This window comes from Falco punctatus (assembly GCF_963210335.1).
Source record: "Falco punctatus genome assembly, chromosome: 4".
Lineage (NCBI taxonomy): Eukaryota > Metazoa > Chordata > Aves > Falconiformes > Falconidae > Falco > Falco punctatus.
The window spans coordinates 31,880,956-31,901,452 of record NC_137583.1 but is presented as its reverse complement, the minus strand read 5'-3'; the positions used below and the strand labels follow the sequence as shown (position 1 = coordinate 31,901,452).

At 42.8% G+C, this 20,497-nt stretch overlaps 2 protein-coding genes across 5 annotated transcripts in view; one reads left to right on the top strand and one right to left on the bottom strand.

The window, feature by feature from the left end:
- PRKAR1B (protein kinase cAMP-dependent type I regulatory subunit beta) overlaps positions 1 to 15,643 on the bottom strand; it is a 100,765-nt gene extending 85,122 nt beyond the window's left edge. The window contains exons 1-3 of one of the 3 annotated variants that reach the window (XM_080382450.1): positions 15,520 to 15,643; positions 13,031 to 13,214; positions 156 to 326 (exon numbers count right to left, since the gene is read on the bottom strand). In XM_080382450.1, the coding sequence (XP_080238576.1) occupies positions 156 to 326; positions 13,031 to 13,207 (348 nt within the window). In that variant the 5' untranslated portion in view covers positions 13,208 to 13,214; positions 15,520 to 15,643. Of the gene's footprint in view, positions 1 to 155; positions 327 to 13,030; positions 13,235 to 14,064; positions 14,437 to 15,519 lie in introns of those variants that run through there. The other 2 variants (XM_080382451.1, XM_080382452.1) reach the window with 2 other exon arrangements.
- A 79-nt stretch (positions 15,644 to 15,722) lies between these two features.
- The window catches only part of DNAAF5 (dynein axonemal assembly factor 5), a 31,208-nt gene continuing 26,433 nt past the window's right edge, over positions 15,723 to 20,497 (top strand). For both annotated transcript variants that reach the window (XM_080382401.1, XM_080382400.1), the window contains exons 1-4: positions 15,723 to 16,263; positions 16,664 to 16,848; positions 17,684 to 17,808; positions 18,872 to 18,987. In XM_080382401.1, the coding sequence (XP_080238527.1) occupies positions 15,729 to 16,263; positions 16,664 to 16,848; positions 17,684 to 17,808; positions 18,872 to 18,987 (961 nt within the window). In that variant the 5' untranslated portion in view covers positions 15,723 to 15,728. The remainder of the gene's footprint in view (positions 16,264 to 16,663; positions 16,849 to 17,683; positions 17,809 to 18,871; positions 18,988 to 20,497) is intronic.

The window sequence follows — 20,497 nt, the reverse complement described above, 5'->3', positions numbered from 1 at the left end:
GCAAAAGAACTTGGGTGTGAAGATGGTCAAGTCATGCATATGCGGGCATGAGGACACCATCCTACAGGCTGCCCCGTGAGTCCAAATTATGAGCAAAATATGAGTCACTTGATCGTCCTGTACATCTCAGAATCAGATAGACAGTAACACATTACCTTTCTGACATAAGAAACAGCATCTTCCTCAGTGTACACTTCTGCACTGACCCCCCCTCTCCTGCGTCGGGCTTTTACCACTGGGTTGGGAGGAGGAGGGGAAATCTCATCATCATGAGAATCAGACTGGGAACTGGACTTCTGCCGAGCCAGTATTTGTTTGCATTCTTCCTGCAAGGCAAAAAAAGACAATGAAACATACCTTATTCATGTAGCTAACTTGCTGGATATACTCAATTCACTCTTTTATGACTTTTATAACTACCAGGAACCCCTTCACTTCTACCTTTGGGAAACTGTCAACTTACACATGTGTACTGCTGAAAGAAAATTAAAAATTTAATGTGAGCATGAAGGACTGACACTAACTACAATGTGTGTACAGGTATCATCACTCCAATACTTGACCTGTTCACCTCTTCCTTACACTGATGGTAATCAACGTATTATAAACTGCAGAAATATCTTTGCAGCTACTCCTGGCTGAGAAAGCGAAAGAACAAGCCTCTTTTGCTTACTTTCCAACATCACAGCTGTTATTTTCTCAGTTGGCTTGTACATATCTTTGTCTCTTGTACAGAGAACACATCAGAAGTCACACATCAATGTATTAGATAGGTTTCTTCATCTTGCTCTGCTCTGCAGTCTTACTGTCACCAGAAAGAACAAACATGCTCCCTACTCCAGAATTTCTGCCATATAAACATTTACAATCAACGGGACTACTGCCAAGCAAATAAGATCCAAGGTAGGCTCCAGAGGACTATGAAGAACGATGTCTGGCCTAGCACCAGCTGGCCAATAGGGAGGTTAATCTCCAAATTTCACTCTCATGGAATGGAGAATAAAATACAAAGGGGAATCTCTGAAGAGAGAGTAACAAGAGCAGGAAACAGTATAGAAGACCTTCAAGAAAGGATATCTGAGTTGCAAGACTGTCAATACATACACTGAATTATTTGACTTCTAAAGAATCAAGAGAAACAAGATTACCCATAACTATAACATTTTCCTGGAGCTCTGTGTCCCATCCTTCAGCTTCCTGGGGTTCAAGGGAAAGCACACAGGAGTAAAACTTCCTTTGGATCATCCATGTCTATCAGCTAAAGAACTGGGGCCTGTCTGCTCGTTCCCAGGCGCCTGCTCATGCCCTGGTACCACCTCAGCCTGGCATCCTGCTCACAAAAGACTACACTGTTTTTGGTGCTTCTTCAGTGCCGCCTTAGCTGGTTCCTTCTAGTTTTCACGGAGCCTGCCTAACGTGGAGAAAAACTGGAGATAGGGTGGACCGCATGTCCTTCCTTGGCTTGTCTGATACAGGAAAATGACGGGCATGTACAAGAGAAACAGGAGCAGTGTAAGGGGGTAAAGTCATCTTGTGCAGCAACAGTCCAGTAATTTTATTTGTGGAGATCTATTACATTGCCGTAATTGCATAACCCACACCCTGATATAGTCTCAGGATTAGGTTGATCAACCTACACATAGCCAACTATCATCCAGTGACTCTCTAAACAACTCTGGTATTTTTGAGACAATTCAGATTAGCAGCATTGCAGGCTACCTGAAAAAAAACGTAGCAATGCTGAGGTCCCTGTGCACCCCATAAAAGCAGTGTTCCTTTGACAGGGATGCCAAAACCTGGTCTCTGTCTTACACAGTTGATTTCCAATAAGACTTCCTAATCAGAGCTAATGTAAGGAGTCAGCGCAGGAAGGAGGATCTGGGAGCACCAGCACTAGACGTGGCAGATTACCAACACAGCCAGTTGGTCTCTTTGTCAGAGGAAATGAGTTATAGTGAACTCATCAGGTATGGCACCAGGAAAAGAGCAGTACAGAAAACTGGCACAAATTCACAATTTCTAAGCTTGCAAGAAAAACAGATGAGTAATATATGTTTTGCCACTGATGTTTACAAATGTCTTACAAACGCAGTCATGCCACTTGTCTTTTGTGGTGTCATTCCAGGTTTTTTCCTCATTACCACTGATGCTGCCCCTCACATTAACCTAAGGAGCCTTTGACACCAATCTTTGATGCATTATTGCTTCCTGAAATAAATAACTAAATAGTATTTTGCATGCTGCATAATTCAAAGAAAGAAGTCACACATTCTTGTTTTGATTAAGGGACTACTGAAATATTTAAGAGACAAGCACAGAGATAAAGGCTGGCTAAAGATCTGACTTCTCAAGGTTCTGACCTGCCTCAGAAAGTGCCAAGTTCTTTCTGAGATCAGTAGGGTTTTTTAAATTGGGATTACAACACTGTAACTCCTGGGCCATTGCACAGTTGAGCTAGGTGCTGTAACCAAAACAAAAGGGAAAACCCCTGATCTCAGATACATTAAATCTCTACTGAAACTTTTTCATTTCCAATTCAAATTTCAAATAGCAGCACTGTCTACGTTAAAACTGACTCTGCTAGATTTTCCTATCATGTAAGAACTGCAAGTCCTATCTAAACATTCTCATCAACTTCTTCCCTACTCCTCTCTGTCTCTAGCTTCCTTGACTACGATTACGCACTTGTAGAAACACAAATAATTAAAATACAAATATGTGTGATATTAAATATAATATCTAGTCATCAAAACCAAACCTTCAAGAATTTCAAATAATATTACTGGCTACTGCAGCTTATGTATCTCTTTGATAGTGTTAAAATGCTGTTCGTATTAAATGAACACAACCAAATGCACCTTCTTCGTAAGTGCAACAGAAAGGTCATGAAGACCTTTCTGGACAGCAAGCAGCTGAAAGTATACTAAAAGGTGAGTACAACTAGAGGGCAATCAGGTAACTATTTCATGGTATGCAGCACTTAGACTTTTTTTTTTTACATAGCATATTTACTGATAGAGAAGTGGTTTGCCCCATCTGAATATCAAATACACACATCTTTTTCAGTACACATTGTATAAAAGGCACTTCCAAGGAATGAATAAATATCTCCTCTGCCCCAGCACAGATTTATATATGAAAGAAAGCTCAGTGAGATAAAATTAATATCACAAAGCATGCTCTTAAACCCAAATACCTTTTAAAGTCAAAAAGATATTAAAGGATTATAAAAGTGAGTTACTATATGATTAATTTTAAAAGGAAGTCTCTTCACGACAAACTCCTTTTATATAAACAGCAGATAGTTGACGGGCTGGCTTTTCCATATGCTGTTATTTGTAGTCTAGGTAGTATTTCCATTACTGAGTTAAAGAGTGCCTTTTGAAAATAAAAGCCTATGTTCTGTCCTGGGTTAAGCTTTCAAAAAGCTGTCTTCCATATATCCTGAGGTAAAACTGCACAAATATAGCAAATATTTTAAAGGAGGAATGGACTCTCTGCAGAATAGTTCTTCAAGCACTGATCATCAGACACAGCTTGATGTGAATGCTTGTGCAGAACTCACTTTCATGTAAACACTTCACCATCTTTTGTTGTCATGACAACAAGCAATCGCACTCGCTATTCAGACAGCGCAGATGATTTATGATCATATTGCCCAGTTATGCCCACCTTAAAATGAGAAAACACACTGCAAAACAGTGTCATTGCCTTTGAGCACGCCCCAGGGAGCATCTTCTTCCTCCCTTCACACCAATATCTGCACTGGCTTCAGTGGAGATGCTCCAGACTTGTAGGACATGTAGGGTCTGATCCAGTTATCCATAGTCCAGTGCCATTTCAGGTGACCTTGCTTGGCTTTCAGCTGCCAGCTGAGGAGGACACAAGTGTCATGCTGTCCTGTGTCACATCTACCAGCTCCAGTGGACACTGCACATAATTTAGGGAGTCTTAACTGACAGGGACCACACGAGCACCACCGACTGAAGCCTCCAGCATCACTGCCACAGTCCAATACAATGCTATATGAACACATCCAAAATCTACAAACCAACACTGACTGCCATGTGACAATAACACTCTATTTCATATGTACATAATCTAATCCTACTTCTATTCAAACCATGTTGTAAGTGACCAAAAACCTAGCTGAAGTTGTGAACAAAAGTCTTTTCTGGGATTTCTGGGGGAGACGGACAGTGAAACTGGAATACCATTACTGACTTTGATGACAATAAACTGGAAAGGAAAGAAAATATACCATCATTGCCTCAAATTAAAAGAACAACTAATAAATACAACTGCCATGAACCAATTATCTTTAGAATGTCCACCTTTAGCTAAGGTATTTGTGCTACAAGAGGCTGAGGTATTAAACACAGGAATTTAGCATGCTGTCCTCAGTGTATGGGGTCATTGCCTTTCCAGATTAAAGTTCCCACAATTTTTTTAATGGTTTAAACATCACAAGTGAAGCGGCCACAATGCCGAGACAGTTTTTAAGTTTACCTTTCCTTTCAGACTGCTTGCTGAAGAGCACTCATGCTTCCTGACCCAGAAGCTTTCTCCTCTAACAGCCAGAGCATTTCCAAACAGAAATTCCCCTCCAGTAGTTCCTCTCCCAGTCTCTCCTTTCAGGCTTTGTCACCACCTGGAAACTCAGATGTTTCAACTGAAGGAAGAAGAACACCTAAGGAGGTTCCAAATCACTGTGCAGTTTTACATCAACATCCCAAGGAGACTTTTAAAAACAAGTCAGCTGTTTGGTATCACTGCTCGCTATCTCTGCTCTGCCTCCTACAATTTATTCATTGCATTCAAAAGCAACAACACAAAGTACACTCTAAATGAACTAATTTTTCTTCTTCTTTTTTTTTTTAGCTCAAGCAGACTCATAAAGTTTTCTGACTGACAGACCTAGAATCTGCTTTATATTTATCCAGAGAAAATGTGCAGGATAGTTAGTTCATGCACATATAACTAACCTCCCTTTGAACTGGAATTGACCCAGAGGAGACGGTCTCAATACAGGAAGGCTTCTAACACCACCCCATTGCTCCTGTAGGCTGACATGATGATTTATAGCAACTAATAAAGGCCAAAGGCAAAGCACTTTGCTTTGTCGGAAGCACAGGACTGACCAGTGCCATCACTGAAAGCGGGAGAAATCTGGGAGGGCTTAATGTCCTTTCCAGTCTTGTCTTTGCCACGATGGACAACTCTATCTTTACAATCACTCAGCCTTGTAATCGGAGACTTCTCACACAATCCCAACTATTGTTCCACTGCCTTCCTGATGTGAAATGCCACCTTTTCTTCTACAGCATCACTAAGATAAATATCTTTAAAATCCACCCCTCCTACTAACGTATTTATCCACCCCATAGTAATCCACTGCTTTCATTAATACTACTGCATCCTCAGTGGCATCTCTGCACCTCAGTTCATTCCCAACTTCCAATCTAGGCAAAATTCCCTTGCCAAAATCTACCTACTCTTCCACTGCTCAGCCTGCACCACTCGCCTTCTTGAGCCCCTTCACTGGCATGCTTTTACCTCCTGCAACATGTTAACACTTCTTGTCTTCCCCTCCAGTGTCTTGCTGTGTCTCAACGCATCACTACCTCTTCCCTACTTTCTTACATACACCTCACGGTAAACAGAGGTTATGTTACAAAACACAGACCATGTTTTTGATACTTAAAAGCTTATCTAATCCAAGACAACTGTAGCCAACATTTCTGATTTTTAAAATCCAGCCAAATAACAATATATGCAAGTACACCTTGCATAGGAAGAAACATGCCCACAGAAAAGCTCTATTTCTACTAGATAAATATAATTTCAACTAAAATGCTAAATATTATGCCATATGTTTCAGCAACAAGCAGAACACCTGTCACTCCGAAATTTCTAATCACTAGATATGCAATGCTAAAGCTGCTTATTAATTTCTTATTCCAGCCTTCTAACACAGCAGATCCTTAATTCAAGAAAAAAACACTAGTCTCAGTGAGGTTTAGATGTAAGATGCAGCAGTAGACCATCAGAGCATAGGCAGAGATAGCTGATAACTGAGGTTATTGACAAAGAGGGAATCATAAATGCTGCTATGCCATTTTGCTCCTTAAAATACTTCTGTTGTGTAGGCCCCCTTCACATTTAGAAGCATACTGATGCCCTTTAGATCACATGTGATGTTAACAGCAAGGTTGGTTATTCAAAATCTTGTGTTCCTTCAATTATTTCAGAGTGGAAATTGTCTAAAAAACTTCTATATTTTATACTTCTCAATAAAATTTTACTCAGTTTATTCTCTCTGATGTTAATACACATGAAAATATGTGTGCTGGGCTACCCACCTTAAATATATACACTCATCTTTTTTTTTTCCCTTTCATCTTCCTCCCCTCCACATGCATTTCATTTTTGAAACCCAAAACAACTTCCATCTGCTGTGAGTACTTTCATTGGTACAGGGGTATTAAGGCCAGATAGCAACATGAATTGCATGCTCAGGCAAGAATCCATGTGTCCCCCTTAACCCTTCAGTGGAACACTCACAACTCATTAAGTGTTTGGTTTGGTTTTGTTGTTGTGGGTTTTTTCCTTCACAATTTGCCAATAAATCCAAGCTAAAATAATTATGGACATGTTTTTATTTCGAGTTTCCCATAGCTCACTTCCTCAGTTCCCCAGTGTCTTGCCCAGGGGTGATGGAGCTGGCAGGGTTAACTCCCAGGAGTTGCAGAACAACAGCTTGAGCTTACAAAGCTGTCAGGGTACAGCTCCAACACAGGCTGCCAAGCAGGCAAACAGAGGTGCAGACCTCAGCAGAGCACACCAGAAAGCAATTAATTCCCCTGCCTCCAGCATTTCAAAATCTAAGGTCCTTTTCTTAATAGAAACAAAGTCAAATTTCAAATAACCTTAAATCTGCTATGAAAACTGCAGTTCTCCACCCAGTGTTCCTGGTGTCCAGTTGGACAGTCTCCACCCCCATCCTATGTGCCTAATTAAAATGAATTCATGCAGCATTAAAAATGTATTTCAAATAAGAAGTCATCTTTTTCTGCATTTAGGAGAATAATAATGAGGAATTACTTGAAAACTAACTGCATAAAAAGAGCAAAATCAAAATTCATCCTCATATTGGAAATCTGGTTTGACTAGTATAATTTTTTATATAGTCTTTCTCCTTGTTATCATTCCTATTTGGCATGCCCCTCATTTTAAAATAATTATTGTGGGAAGACAGAAAAAGCTTAACAATCTCTGCTCCTTGAGTCACACCCTACAACTGAAAGAAAATAAAAGGAAATAACTTTGAACATAATTTAGTGCCTTCCAGAAAAGCTACTGCCTCACCTTCGCTAAGCAATTGGATGCAATGGGAAGGGTCGGTAGCTGTCAAGAGTGCCATGCCCAAAGTTCTGACAACTGTAAAACAGAAGGAATTGCAGGAGTACAGCCTCAAAACGCTCACAATCCCTGAATCTGGAGTTTTACCTTGCCCAAGCAGAGTTGCTACATAATCTAACCAGCCTCTCAAAAAAGATTAGCGAAGGATTTGCTGAGCTGCAGACAAGCAGGAGGGTAGGTACTCAGCCAGTTCTGCAGCCACAGACTCCAACAGACAGGATTTAAGCCCGGGCAAACTCTTTCTTCAAAAACTGATTGGTAAAATAAGGCTTGAGGGCCTCTACATCTCTTTGGGAGCCTATAAAAGGCTGCAGGCAGCTGTGGACAAATATGTGTATGTACCTGCTTCTAGCTGAATAGGCCCATTAGTATCAAGAATTTTCTTTCCCAAAGTCTGCTGTGATTTAGTGAAACCTGCTGTCAAACAGTGCCTGACCCAGCACCATTTTTAACTTTACACAAATTTGGCAAGGTATTTCATTCATGTGTTTAAAGCTAAGTATGAACCTGTTTCCTTAAAGCCACTTAGATGCTTAAAGATTAACATGGATTAAGTATCCTGATGAATGTAAAACATGATAGCTGGAGATGCGAAACAAAGAGCACATCCAGACAGACTTCCCTTCTCATTCCATCACTGCACTCCATTTTCATGAGTTTTTGACTTTGAGACTGGGAAAGCTACTCACACCTGTAGACACACAAAGTAAACAGGGAGCTCAGCAATCCTCTAACATGTTCTGCATAAGCTCGTAAGAGCATGGCTTCATTTATAATCATATTTATTTTAGGAAAAAACTTTTTTTCTCTTTCTGCTCTTATCCCCTTCATCCTCCACCCTTCCTAAACCTCCTGTTTTAAGGGAAGTTTGCTGAAGTGTCCTATAAATTCACGCAGTTTTTCCTTTACCTGTTCCAAGAAAACTGTCACCTCTAATAACACTGCCTGTGGCCAACTACAGCAACCACAGAGGTCTGACCTGAGCTGATTTTCATCCAGCTCTCTCTGGTACTGATATCAGAGGAATGGCAGGAGCAGAGGCCACCCAAGCCTACTCAGAACCACAGTCACAGAGCAAGGACACCCAGTGCTCCCACCACTGCATTGCTATCAGTGTCTCGGGTAGCTCAGGTATGTTCCCACATGCTTTAGCAACATTTCTGACCACCAAGCAGATACTGCCAAATCGCTTTGCAAGCTTTGAAAGATACAAAAGTATTTGTCTTACTAGTCTTTATCAAACTGCTTAGTTAATGCATTTTTTAATAGTTTTTCCTCCGTAGGATTTTCCTTCAAATCCATAACCTCTCCCCAGCTTATCTTAAAGGAATGAGTTATACTCACTTGTATTTATACGAATGAATTTCATTGTTTTGCACAGGTTCTGGTGGAAGTGATTGAAAAATTTCTTGCTGTGAGAAAATGTAAATACTGCAAGAGACTACCACTGCAAAAGAAAAGCATGGTGTTCAAATTTTGATGCTCAAATACCTTTGGTTTTAAACCTTTTTATTATAAATAAATAAACTGTATTTTAGTAACGGTAATGAATTTGTAGTTTACTACATGCTTTCTTTTTAGTGCTAGTTTACAGCAAACCTCTAACATGCCATGACGTTTCTGAGCAGGTCTGTAGGCAACACTGTCTAATATCAGTAGGTGGAGCTACGCAGATAATCTCATTCTGCTTTATTTAATTACAGATGGCAGAATCCAGATTTTTCTAAAACTCTCTTTCTGTATGGTACCTTAAGACATGCAGCATCAGTCTGGATCCATAAAACTACTGCCAATCCACAGCAACTCAAGAGAGTAAGTTCACTACGTGCAAGACAGTATTTCCTGTATGTGCACAAGGCAATAGCAGGGACCAGAAGAGAGGTCAGGTCCAAAAGGCATCAACAAAAAACACCTGGTTCAGCCAGCAAAGCCATTGCTCTGAAATACACTACATGCAAAATGACTTCAGCAAAGTACTTGGTAATGCCTAAATATATTCTGCAGGTTCCTGCTGCTTCCCCTTCTTCTGTGCCATTTTCTTAATTAGTTCTACTCTTTATTATAATTTTTTTCTGCTGAACAACAGTCTAGCTTAGCCTGGCAAGACAACTCCACCTCTGATCATATAATCACAGCACTAAACAGCCTGATGCTAACAAAAGTTTTGCAGTCTTGGTGTAGCTGAAAATACAAGGCTTTGTCTGTAATTCCTTAGTAATTAACTTTTTTACATATGGTAAGAACCAGAGATAAAAGACAGGTTCCCTGTTTCTTCGGCTATGCCTTTTTTAGTTCTCAAGTAAACAGGACCTAACTATAGCTGTTATAATAATGCCACATTTTATTAGCTAACATCTATTCCTCCACCCTAAGAAAGTCAATTAATACCCCTAAGGGAAAGGTTTTCCTCATCCCATCCACCAACAAGAGGTCCTATAGAGTTACAGGGAAATAGAAAACAAATTATTCAAAAGAAAATGTTACATAATTTTTAAAATCTCAGGTATCTAAACTGTTTTCCACTCTTTTCTGTGCTCAACGGAATGTTAGAGCTTTTTACAAAGTAACTGTTAACGTGATCAGAGGATATCATCTTGAAGTTTGTAGGTCACAGCATATGAAAACCGACTTGCAAACTTTAGAACATAAAAACTTAGGCTGATTCCCAGCAATTATTGGCATCTTAAGACAAGCAGGTCCTGCCAGAATTAAGTGAACACAAAAAATATCTATTAAAGTTCTTGTACAATTATTTTCAGAGTTATGTTTTTTAATACTGTACTTGATACAAATAAGCTTCAAACTTCAAAAGGCATAAGGCGTTTCTATCTAACCTTGGCACTTCTCCAGCTGAAAACGATGACTGCAGAATCAAACATCAAACCTCAACCTCTAGCACTTTATTTGTAAGTATTTATTCATTTTCTCACTTTACAGCCCTCTCAGGCCATGTCTATACTTTGAAATAAAAAATGGCCCAGCTATGGACCTGAATACTAACCCAAGACAGTCCACATCCCTCAACTATTAGCTCATTCCCTGGCTCTGCTCTGAGCTGCTCATACTGATTCCTGCCAAAACAAACCTGCTCCTAGACGCGTTAGACCTAAGAATTATATTTGGGGGCAGTTAGTGTCATATGGTCAGGGGTGAGTCCCTGGCCTTTTTTCATTTAGCAGTACAGATGTAGGCTGAAGGCAATGGGCCTAACTCTGATGTCATCAGAAGTAAGGTGAAAAGCATTTATGATCTGGTCTGATCTTGCATATGATAAAAAAAATCTTGCTTTACTGCGTTGATTTTATGAAATGTGGCTAAGAATTAGCAAAATGAAACAATTTTTTTCTTGTATTCACTTCTGAGGTAGCTCCAGTACAATGATATGGATCAAGCTCTACGTGTTTTCCATAAGCTCTTTTTAACCACATAAAAAATATCCCACACTTCATCTCTCTAAAATGCCCACATGATTTTTTGACAGAAAAACTGTTATTTTACCACTCTCTTCAGTGGAACATGTTGTCTATTTTATTGAGTTTGAAGAATAATCCCAAAATACCACACTTTGGTGGCAAAATGCATGACTTTGTTTAGACAATCGTGTTTAAACCCAAAGATTTTCACTCCTCTCCCCACCCAGCACCAAAATTAAAGGAGCTAATAGCAAATGTGACACATCAGTGTATTGCTCATTCACATATAAAATTCTAATGGGCAATTGCTACATTCAGAATTCCATTAGGATTCTTCAAAGTACCTATGTATGACAAGTGTCTTCTAAAAACACAATAAAACTTATTGAAATGATTTCTCTATCATTACAAGCCTTCATTCAACTGTTATTATGCAACCAACCAAGTCAAAATACTATCCTACAGCACAGTGCAACTCATCTCAAGAAAGTCCTCAGAGGTGGTTGGGAAAGGAAGTTAAATTGCTATAGGAACAAGAATTACAGTGCTGGAAATCTCCAGAAGCATCCTAAAGCCTTTAGATTCAGCAGGCTTAGCTCCAAGGCTGCTCTAGAGAGTCAGTGGCAAGATTTTTTTCCTTCCATGCTAAGCATAACATTCACTGAATTCAATGCCTTCCTAAACCATCTTTTGTTTTGAGACAAGCAATATCCATCAGCTTCTGCATTTGCATCCTGTTCGATATCCTGCTACAAAATTCTTGTATCTGCTGTTCTTTGGGGAGTAACAGTAGATTACATGGAAGAATATATCATTACTCAATGGTAGGAACTGCCTTCCTGTCTCAATTCTGTGTACTGTGTTTAGATCAAGAAAGCCAAACTCCTCCAGTACAACTCAAGTAATTCCACTAGCTATGGAGAACATTCCAAAATACTACAGCGTATTTTAATATTTTTTGCAAAACCATCGTTCCTCCTTCTTGCCAAGAAGTCCAGAATTACATACATCCAGATGGATAACAGTTCATAACACAATAAAGGAAATTCAACAGATTTTATTCTCTTGAAATGGGTCTTGGCTCTCAGAAGTTTAGAATATGCAGAACTAAAATTATTTTTTTAATAGTAAGCATTACAATCAAAACCCAATCTTTTATTTCCTACCCTTCTCTGATGTTCCAGAGCTTTTTTTTGGGCTTCCAACAGAATGCAATGTTTGCATTTTTTTAAAGCTATACAAATTTAGCATATACTCACTTTTACAAAACTTTATCTGAAAAGTGGACGAGACGTTTAAAATGCTTGTATCACCTGTAATATATCAGGTCTACGATTTATTCACTAGTTATTATTGTTCTCGCTATCTCCTTACAGAATTCTGCCTCTAGAAGGAAAAAACTACATAAAACTTACATCTTAAGACTACAAAATTTAGACGTTTCCTTTAAAAAAAATCAAATAATCCTCTTCTAAAACTAAGTACATAAATAAAGTCTCTGGTAGACTGAGGACTTTCTGGAGGAATCCCTCCCAACCCCAGAGAAAAGTTGTGCTCACATAACATGCTCTTCCTCCAAAAGATACCCAAAGGCTTTAGTAAGAATTTGTCTGGGAACGTTCTAAAATATTTCCCCCTCTATGCTGCTTTTGAAGGCAGTCACAGCATATGAAGTCTAAGTGCATTTCTAGTTGGAGGATCCTGGAATAAGCAATGCAGACAGGCGACAGCAGTACATTAAACAGCAAACGGTTCAATGATCTTGAGAACTTGCTGGTTCCCTCATTTTGTTCACTTTTAGGGGAAGGGAAAACCATATCACCTGACACTGGAATAAACAGGGAACAGCATCTTTTGCTTTCGTTTTTCACATAGAATAAAAAATTTAAGGATACCATGCATCATAACGCAATGTATGCTCATAACTCTTTGGGTTATTTTTAACAAGTGCAGTTTGACAAAGAAATTTTGATCTTGGTGTTATGCACAAAAAATTCTATACAATAGCTAGACAATATTACAGTAGATGTCAGCAAACAAATGGTTGGGTTTTTTTCTTCTAACAGCCTGTTTTTTAACAGTAGCCTGATAATTTAAAATTGAAAAGGAAAAATGTACCAAAATATTTGAAACTTTTTAAATAGTCCTTTTTAGTTTAAAAACGGAAAATTGTAAGTCACCTGAAAATTACTGACCTTTTCTAATTTTTCAAAGTGTTCTCTGAGGAACTTCATGGGTCGGTCTGGCTTTGCTATGCAAAGGTTTACAATGCACTCTTTTAAAATCTGTTGGATGTTGTGCTTCTGAACATAGAGTTCACACCCCTTCAGGCTCTCATCTTCTTCCACATTGCAGGAAGAAGCAGCAGCCATCTTCAAGCTTGTAAACAGAAAACAGACCTAGGTAAGAAAATGGTGCAAGACAAAAGACAGTTCCCAAATCCTTTGTCAGAGAGATCTGAAGAGGAAAGACGTTTTAACGTTGCATGTTGCCTATTCAAGAGCTATAAATTCTGAACATTTTAATGTTCTGGGGTTGTACATGGAAATGCTGAAATGTGTCATTGTTGTACGACCAACATACAAGTAAGTATAAAAAGGGTATTTTAACTGCTAGATGGCGGTCAACCTTTGGAAAAAACGGTGCAATTAATCACACAAGGCCATGAGTTTCAAAGACAGCTATTAAATGACGGCATAAAGCTTTGCTTTTCTATTCTCTCGGGGACTTCCCCTACCCCCCTGCCGCCACTAGAAACCCTGTTTCCCACAAAAGCAGGATTTAGGAAAATGCCAACATCTCCCCCTTTCACTGCAAACCACCCTTCCCGGTCCCGGGGATGGAGAGGAGGGGGCAGTTTGGTAACCGGGGAGGGAAACAACCCCCAACCCCTCTTTATTTCCCCAGGCGAGCATACGACCGCCCCATTACAAACCAACAACAGCGAGGGCAGCTTTCACACCGGCCTCCCAGCCGCCCCTGCCGGGACACCGGAATCCCGGAGGCGGCAGAGGCTGAGCGGGGCGAAGGGCAGCGGGGCAGGCCCTGGGAGGCGGGGGAGAGCCGAGGAGGCGTCCCCGGGCCCGGCCGGGCGTCCCCCGGGGCCCGAGGCAGCGCATCCCCCGGGCCCGGGCTGGCGGATCGGCCCTTCCCTGCCCCCGGCCAGCGCTGCCGGGGAGCGCCGGAGGGAGCGCGGGGCCGCCGGGGGACGCAGGGCGCCGGTAAATACCTGTGTGGCTGGAGCCGGCTGAGCGGCGGCGGCTCCTCTCTCCTTCCCCGGCGGTGGAGGCGGAGGAAGGGGCTCCCCCGCCGGTATCCGCACTGCAGCCGCCGCCGCCTCCTCCCCTCGCCGCTCGGCCGGGACCGCGGGGCGCCGCGGGGAGCCTCCCCCCGCTCCCCACCGCTCCCGCACGAAGGCTCCGGCCCCGCCGCCGCTCGCCCGCAGGAAGTCCCGCCGCCGTCAGTCACCGGCGGGCGCGGCCTCCCCGCCGCCTCCGAGGGAGAGGCGGCACGGAGCCGCACGGCATGGCACGGCACGGCACGGTTGCCCCACGCTGAGAACGGCCTGGCCACGCGGTGTGTGCCTCGCCACAAAGGGCAGCGGGGGCAGGAGAGGTGGCCTGCCGGGAAGGACAGCCTGGCCGTGAAGGCCAACAGCCAGGGTCACAAAGGATAGGCTGCCCGTGAGGTGGCCGGGCCAAAGGATGGGCTGGCCGTGAGACGTGGCCGGGGCACAGAGGATGGGCCGGCTGTGAGAGGTGGCCCGGCCACAGAAGCCAGCCTGGCCATGATGGAGGGGCTGCAGAGCCAAGGCAGGAACGTGGCCCATGAGCCACCAGGCCCATTGCATCCGACCACTCGGGCAACTCGGGCTCACCAGCTTCATCACTTGGGTACTTAGAGCAAAGCCATCGCACCCAGCAGCACCTCTCTGCAAGGCCCCTGAGGAGCGTGGCTGTAGCTGGGACTCGGCTACGGGCCAACGCATTTGCCGGGCCAGGTGCCAGCGCACCATCAGGAATGCTGCAGCGCACGTTCCTATTTCCTCTGTTCCCAGGGAATCCACACTCATGGTTCCCACAGAATAGAAGGTGAATTAAGGACCCCAAAGGTTCACAGTCAAGCTAGGAAGAGTGTAACAAGAGAATAAAAGTCCTTGCTGCTAAACACAAGGGTATTTTAAAAGGGTAATTTGGATTAGTTCTGTAGTTTATTGCACTTTAAATTAAGTACAATTAGTCAGGAAAAAGACCCTGACAGCCCTTTTGGCTTGATGTGTGCTGATTGCAAGGTCACCAGAATGGCACGCAAAATGTTGTGTTGCGTAAAGTGCACATAAATACAACATGAACACACTATAAATACATATTAACCAATACAAATGAGTGCTAAAATTTGTATAATGCCGTTACAGAAACCAGTGACTTACTGCCACTGCAGTATTGACCCCTGTGGAGTAAAACCCGAAGTGATGCAAGCAGCATGTGACCGGTGGAAGCCTCCAGGCGGTGCCAGCCCGGTCCGCAGCAGCTGTGCCGCCCTGGGGGGGACCGCCCGGCTGGCCTGGCCTCTCCCCTCAGGCCTTCCACTACCTACGGCCTCCCGGGGCTTTCTCTCACGTTTGCATGTTTTGTCGCCGGGTGATACGAATAACGGGTCCCTCTGCTGGCGGTAGCTACCGTACCTGCTGAAACTACCGCCCTGCCTCCTCGGTGCTTCGCTGCGGGGCGCGGGCTGTCCCCTCAGGGCGGTGGAGCGGGGCTGTCCCCCGCCGCGCGCCGGACGGCAAAGCGCGGCACCGGCTCGGCCGCGCCGCAAAGCGCTCCGCCCGCCGTCGTAAAAGCCTCACGCGTCTTTAGCAACGCCGCCGTATTTCCGTGGCGACAGTGAAGCATGGCGGCTGCGGCTGAGGCGGCCGAGGTGGCGCAGGCCCTGACTCGGCCGCTGAGCTGCCTGCAGGAGCCCGACTGCGGCCGGGCGGCGCGGCTGCGGGCGCTGGAGGCCATCCGGGCCGAGCTGCAGGGGCGGCCGCTCTCGGGGGCCGCGGTGCAGGAGGTTTTCGGGGCGCAGCTGGTGCGGCCGCTGGCGCGCTGCGTGGTGGGGGACGCGGCGGAGCGGTGCCGGGAGCTCGCCCTCCAGCTCCTCCGCCACGGGCTCAGCCACGGCGACCGGCCGGGCGAGGCGCTGCCCGTCCTCCTGCCGGCCCTGGCCCAGCGCCTCTGCCCGCCGCAGGGCTCTGAGCCCAGCGAGGAGCTGCGCCTCGGCCTCGTCCAGCTCCTGGGGGTCCTGCTGCAGCGCTGCGGGGCCTCCGTGGGCCCCTACCTCACCGATGTGATCCGCATCCTCCAGGCCACCCTCCTCGACCACTATGCCGAGGTCAGGCGTGAGAGCTGCAGGTGTGCCGTGGCCTGCGCCCAGGCCGTGCCAGGTGGGGCCTGGGGCCAGGCAGGGCAGGGGAGCCTTGGGCTGCTGTGGGCCTGCAGGCTGCTGGGGGGACAGGGCCGCGGCGGGGACCGGGAGGAGCGTACAGGGATACAACCACGAGAGAAGTTGCACACATCCTCACAGGTGTACTTTGCAGGCCTTGGATGATTTGTTGAACCATGCCAGGGATGCTGAGCACTTAGAACATGTGGGTAATAGTGGCAGGAGTGCATGTGAGCTAGTGCTCAGCTCTAATATGGCGTAAGGTTCAATCTGCCTGCTACCTAAATACAGTGGCGTTAATCGGACTGCTGCTCACAGTGTTACAGAAATCACGTTGCTCAAGATGTGTCACCCATGTAGAGAAAGGTACATTTGAAGTTTCTGTCTCTCTGCCCTAACAGAGCACTTCCATATGCAATCAGAATCTCTCATAAAACCGTTAATGCAAACAATTTCGCATCAGCACTACAGAGTTCGTGTGGATGTAATTCAGGCTACTGGAGCAGTGATACAGTTTGGAAATGGAAAGTCTGTGGATGATGTTGTGTCTCATCTGGCCCAGAGGTTACTTGATGAGATTCCCAAGGTATGCCTTTTTTTTTTTCCTTTTTTTCCTCCCTGAATTTATTTCAAATATTTTAGGGTGGTTTTTTTTCATATTTCCCTCCCTCTCTCACCACCCCACCCTCTAATTTTCAGCTTTCATTCATTCAATTCAGATATGTAAATATGCCATGTATAGGCTTTGTCAACTGTAAGCTATCGAAAACCAAGGCTGGTAACCTATTCAGCCACTGTCTAATCCTGCAGGCTGTTGAAGTTTGTAGGCACCTTTTTGTTTTAATGCATGTCTTCAATTCTATCTTAAATTCTTCTGTAAAATGTCTCTGGGACTTCATTCTACGGCCTTTTCAGATGCTTAACAAACAGGGTATTATTAAGGCAGTAATTTTAAAATGTGCAACTTAATCATAACTAAAATATTTATTTTTTTGAATGGGTATAGTCACATTATTTAACTCTAGGTTTTTGTTATAGTGATCAAAGACAACTGTCCTCTGGAGATGTGCTTGGAAAGCTTTAAAATCCAGAGAAATCGACACTTTTTACATTTTCAGAGAGATTTAACCATGAGAATTTATAGTTTTCTGAGTTAGGTCTGTATCTTGTCTTCCTCTTGGAGATGTGGTTTTGTGCAGCAAGTACTCAACTAAGCCAGAGTGAGAACACAAGAGGGAGCATGATACCTTGTCTGTTACTTAAGGTGCTTGCTGCAAGTGAGGAAATTCTGAGTTCTTCTTATTTCTTCTGAGACTACTGATGCACTTTACCAAGTCTTACATGCCAAAATCAAATACTATCTTTTAATTTTTCTGGTATTTTCTTGACATGTTTAAAATAGTCCTTTTGTATCCATGTAGGTTCGACATGCTGTAACAACTGTCATTGGAGAATGGTTGTTGCATCTACGAGATAGATACTCCTATTTCCACAAATTGATCCCTTTGTTACTTGGTAGCTTTACTGATGAAATTCCTGAAAATGGGTAAGCAGAACACCTTTTTTCCTTTTCTCTTTTTCCGCCCCCCCCCCCCCCAAGTAGTAGTTGTATGTACAAGTGTTTGTATGCTCACAGATATATTCCTTGGAGGAAAAAAAAACCCACCCCACTCTTGTTTGTTTGATTTTTCTTCAACCCCAAACAATAGCATTTTCTTAAGTAACTTTTTTGCTGTATTGCCCTTTCATGCTACTGTTGTGGTTTAACCCCAGCCAGCAAACTCAGTATGAGGCAGCCACTTGCTCCCTGTGCTCTGTGCCTGGTAGGATGGGGAGGAGAATTGGAAAAAGGTAAAACTCATGGGTTGAGAGAAGAACAATTTAATAATTGAAATAAAGTAAAATATTATTGTAATGATAATAACAACAACAAAAAAATGTAACTAAAAGGGTGCAAAAGAGAGAGGAATAAAACCCAAGGGAAAAAAAACAAAAAAACAAAACCAAGTGACACACGATACAGTTGCTCACCACCTGCTAACCCATGCCCAGTCAGTCCCCAAGCAGCAATAGGCAGCCCTCATCCAACTCCCTGCATTTTATATACTGCGCATGACGTCCTATATCCCTTTGGCTAGTTCAGGTCAGCTGTCCTGGCTCTGCTCCTTCCTGGCTCCTTGTGTACCTTCTCACTGGCAGAGCATGGGAAACTGAGAAGTCCTTGGTTTAGGGTAAGCACTACTTAGCAACAACTGAAACGTCAGTATGTTATCAACATTATTCTCATTCTAAATCCAAAACACAGCACTATCAGCTACTTAGAAGAAAACTATCCCAGCCGAAACCAGGACAGCTACAACCAAGTAAGTATGAAAGAGATGAAGATGGGGGAGTAGACAGAGACAGAATTATCCTTTGGAAGAGGTGACTTCTGTCCACTGAGTACAAAAGCATCATAAACTCTCAAGTTAATACACCTAGGTTAAAGGGCAGGAATGCTTCCCATCCTTCCAGCTGAATTTAAGAAGTCATATTTTCTGGAAGTCTGATTTTAAAATGTTTTCCTTTTTGGGGCATGATGGTGTAAAACTCTTCTATTTTATGTCTAGGAAACTGGCTTGGACTTACTGGGAAAAGATAGGCTTCCAGTGGGAGAAAGAGAATGAAGAAGATCTAAAGGATAAGATGGATTTTAGTGTTTCACCATCTCATTATCCCAAAGAAGGTAGGTGGTGTACTGAAAGTGTTTTTTAGTTCCTGAATAATCCCCAAGAGCTGCAGTGCAGTAATGACAGCAGAGCAGGATATGTAATACTCATTACAAGATGTAATATTAGTTAATGTATAGGGGTAGCATGTGTATATCAAAATAGAATACTTAAAATGTATGTATATAAACAATTTGAATTACTTATATTAAATTTCAAAAACATTTGTTCAGTAACTATATTCATTTTTTCCATTAATCTGAAAATGTATTTTGGAGAAAGAGTAAATGAAAATGCCTCTGCTGCAAAAAAAAATTAAAGCAGTGGTGCAGAAGCAGTAGGAAGTTCTACATTAGCCAGCAGCCAGGTGGAGAACGGGCATAAAGACAACCAGAAAGAAAGGCAGGATGAAAGAATTTGTGAGCTGTGTCCTTGAATAACAAGAACTAGACAAAATTAATGATCTGCAGAATTGCCATGGAAGAAAAATTTGCAGTGAAATTATTTCAGGCTTCTTTGAGACACTAGGATGCTAACTAAAATCTGCGAGTGTACATGAAGAACATGGGAACAGAAACAATAATTTCCTTTATTATACACAAAACTCCCAAGATATGCAGCAAGTGTAGATTGCTTTTAAGTACCATATGCTTTATAGGTAGCTTTAGAATGTTAGGTTTGCAGTAGCTTGAAGCTTGTTTCCTGTCTCAGGTTCTTAAAGTTAATGTTTAAAAATATGCGTATGGGTGTTGGTGAGAGAGAGGCTTTAAACGGGTCATTTATTGATTTCTAAACTCATATTTAACAAAAAAATAACTTCTGGTGTGAAAGCACAGGTTCATGCTTGACTTGTGCCTACGTGACAATCACATCACAGAATACCCAGCAGCAAAATCCTTTCCATGACAGTGGGTTCCGGAGTCCTTTCTTCTTTGAAATTACACTTCTTCCCCCTTCCCCCCCCCCCCCCGCCCCTGAAGTTGTTTTACTCAGTAATGCTTGAATGGAAGGGGAAGCACTTCATAATGGTGACTGGTTTGACAGAACTGTTTAGCTTTGAAGACAGGCGAGTTGATCTGTTATCCTTTCCTTTTTCTTTTTTTTTTTTTTCTTTCCTCCTTATTTTATGTATAATATTACCTCAGGGGTTTGTAAATGGTGAAGAATGGTTTTACTTCAACTAGTGACGGCAGAAACATATTTCTTTTTTTGGCAGTTGGGGAATTTTTTAACTGATGGAGTTGAGTGTCTAAGCACCGGTCAGTTATTTTGCAATGATCATGAGATAGTGAAGGTCATAAAAGGCTTCATATACTAGTCCTTGAAACAGTTGTTAACATTTGTATTGCTAATACTGTTCTTCAGTTTTCTCTAGGTGTTGGGTTTTTTGTGTACATGGTTTTGTTTGCTGGTTTTTTTTGGTTTTGGGTTCTTTTTTTGAAAGGGACATTATCAATTACTTCATAATTATATGTACTTCTGGAAATAATCTACTAAGCACAATAAATACACTTCACAAATTCAGGC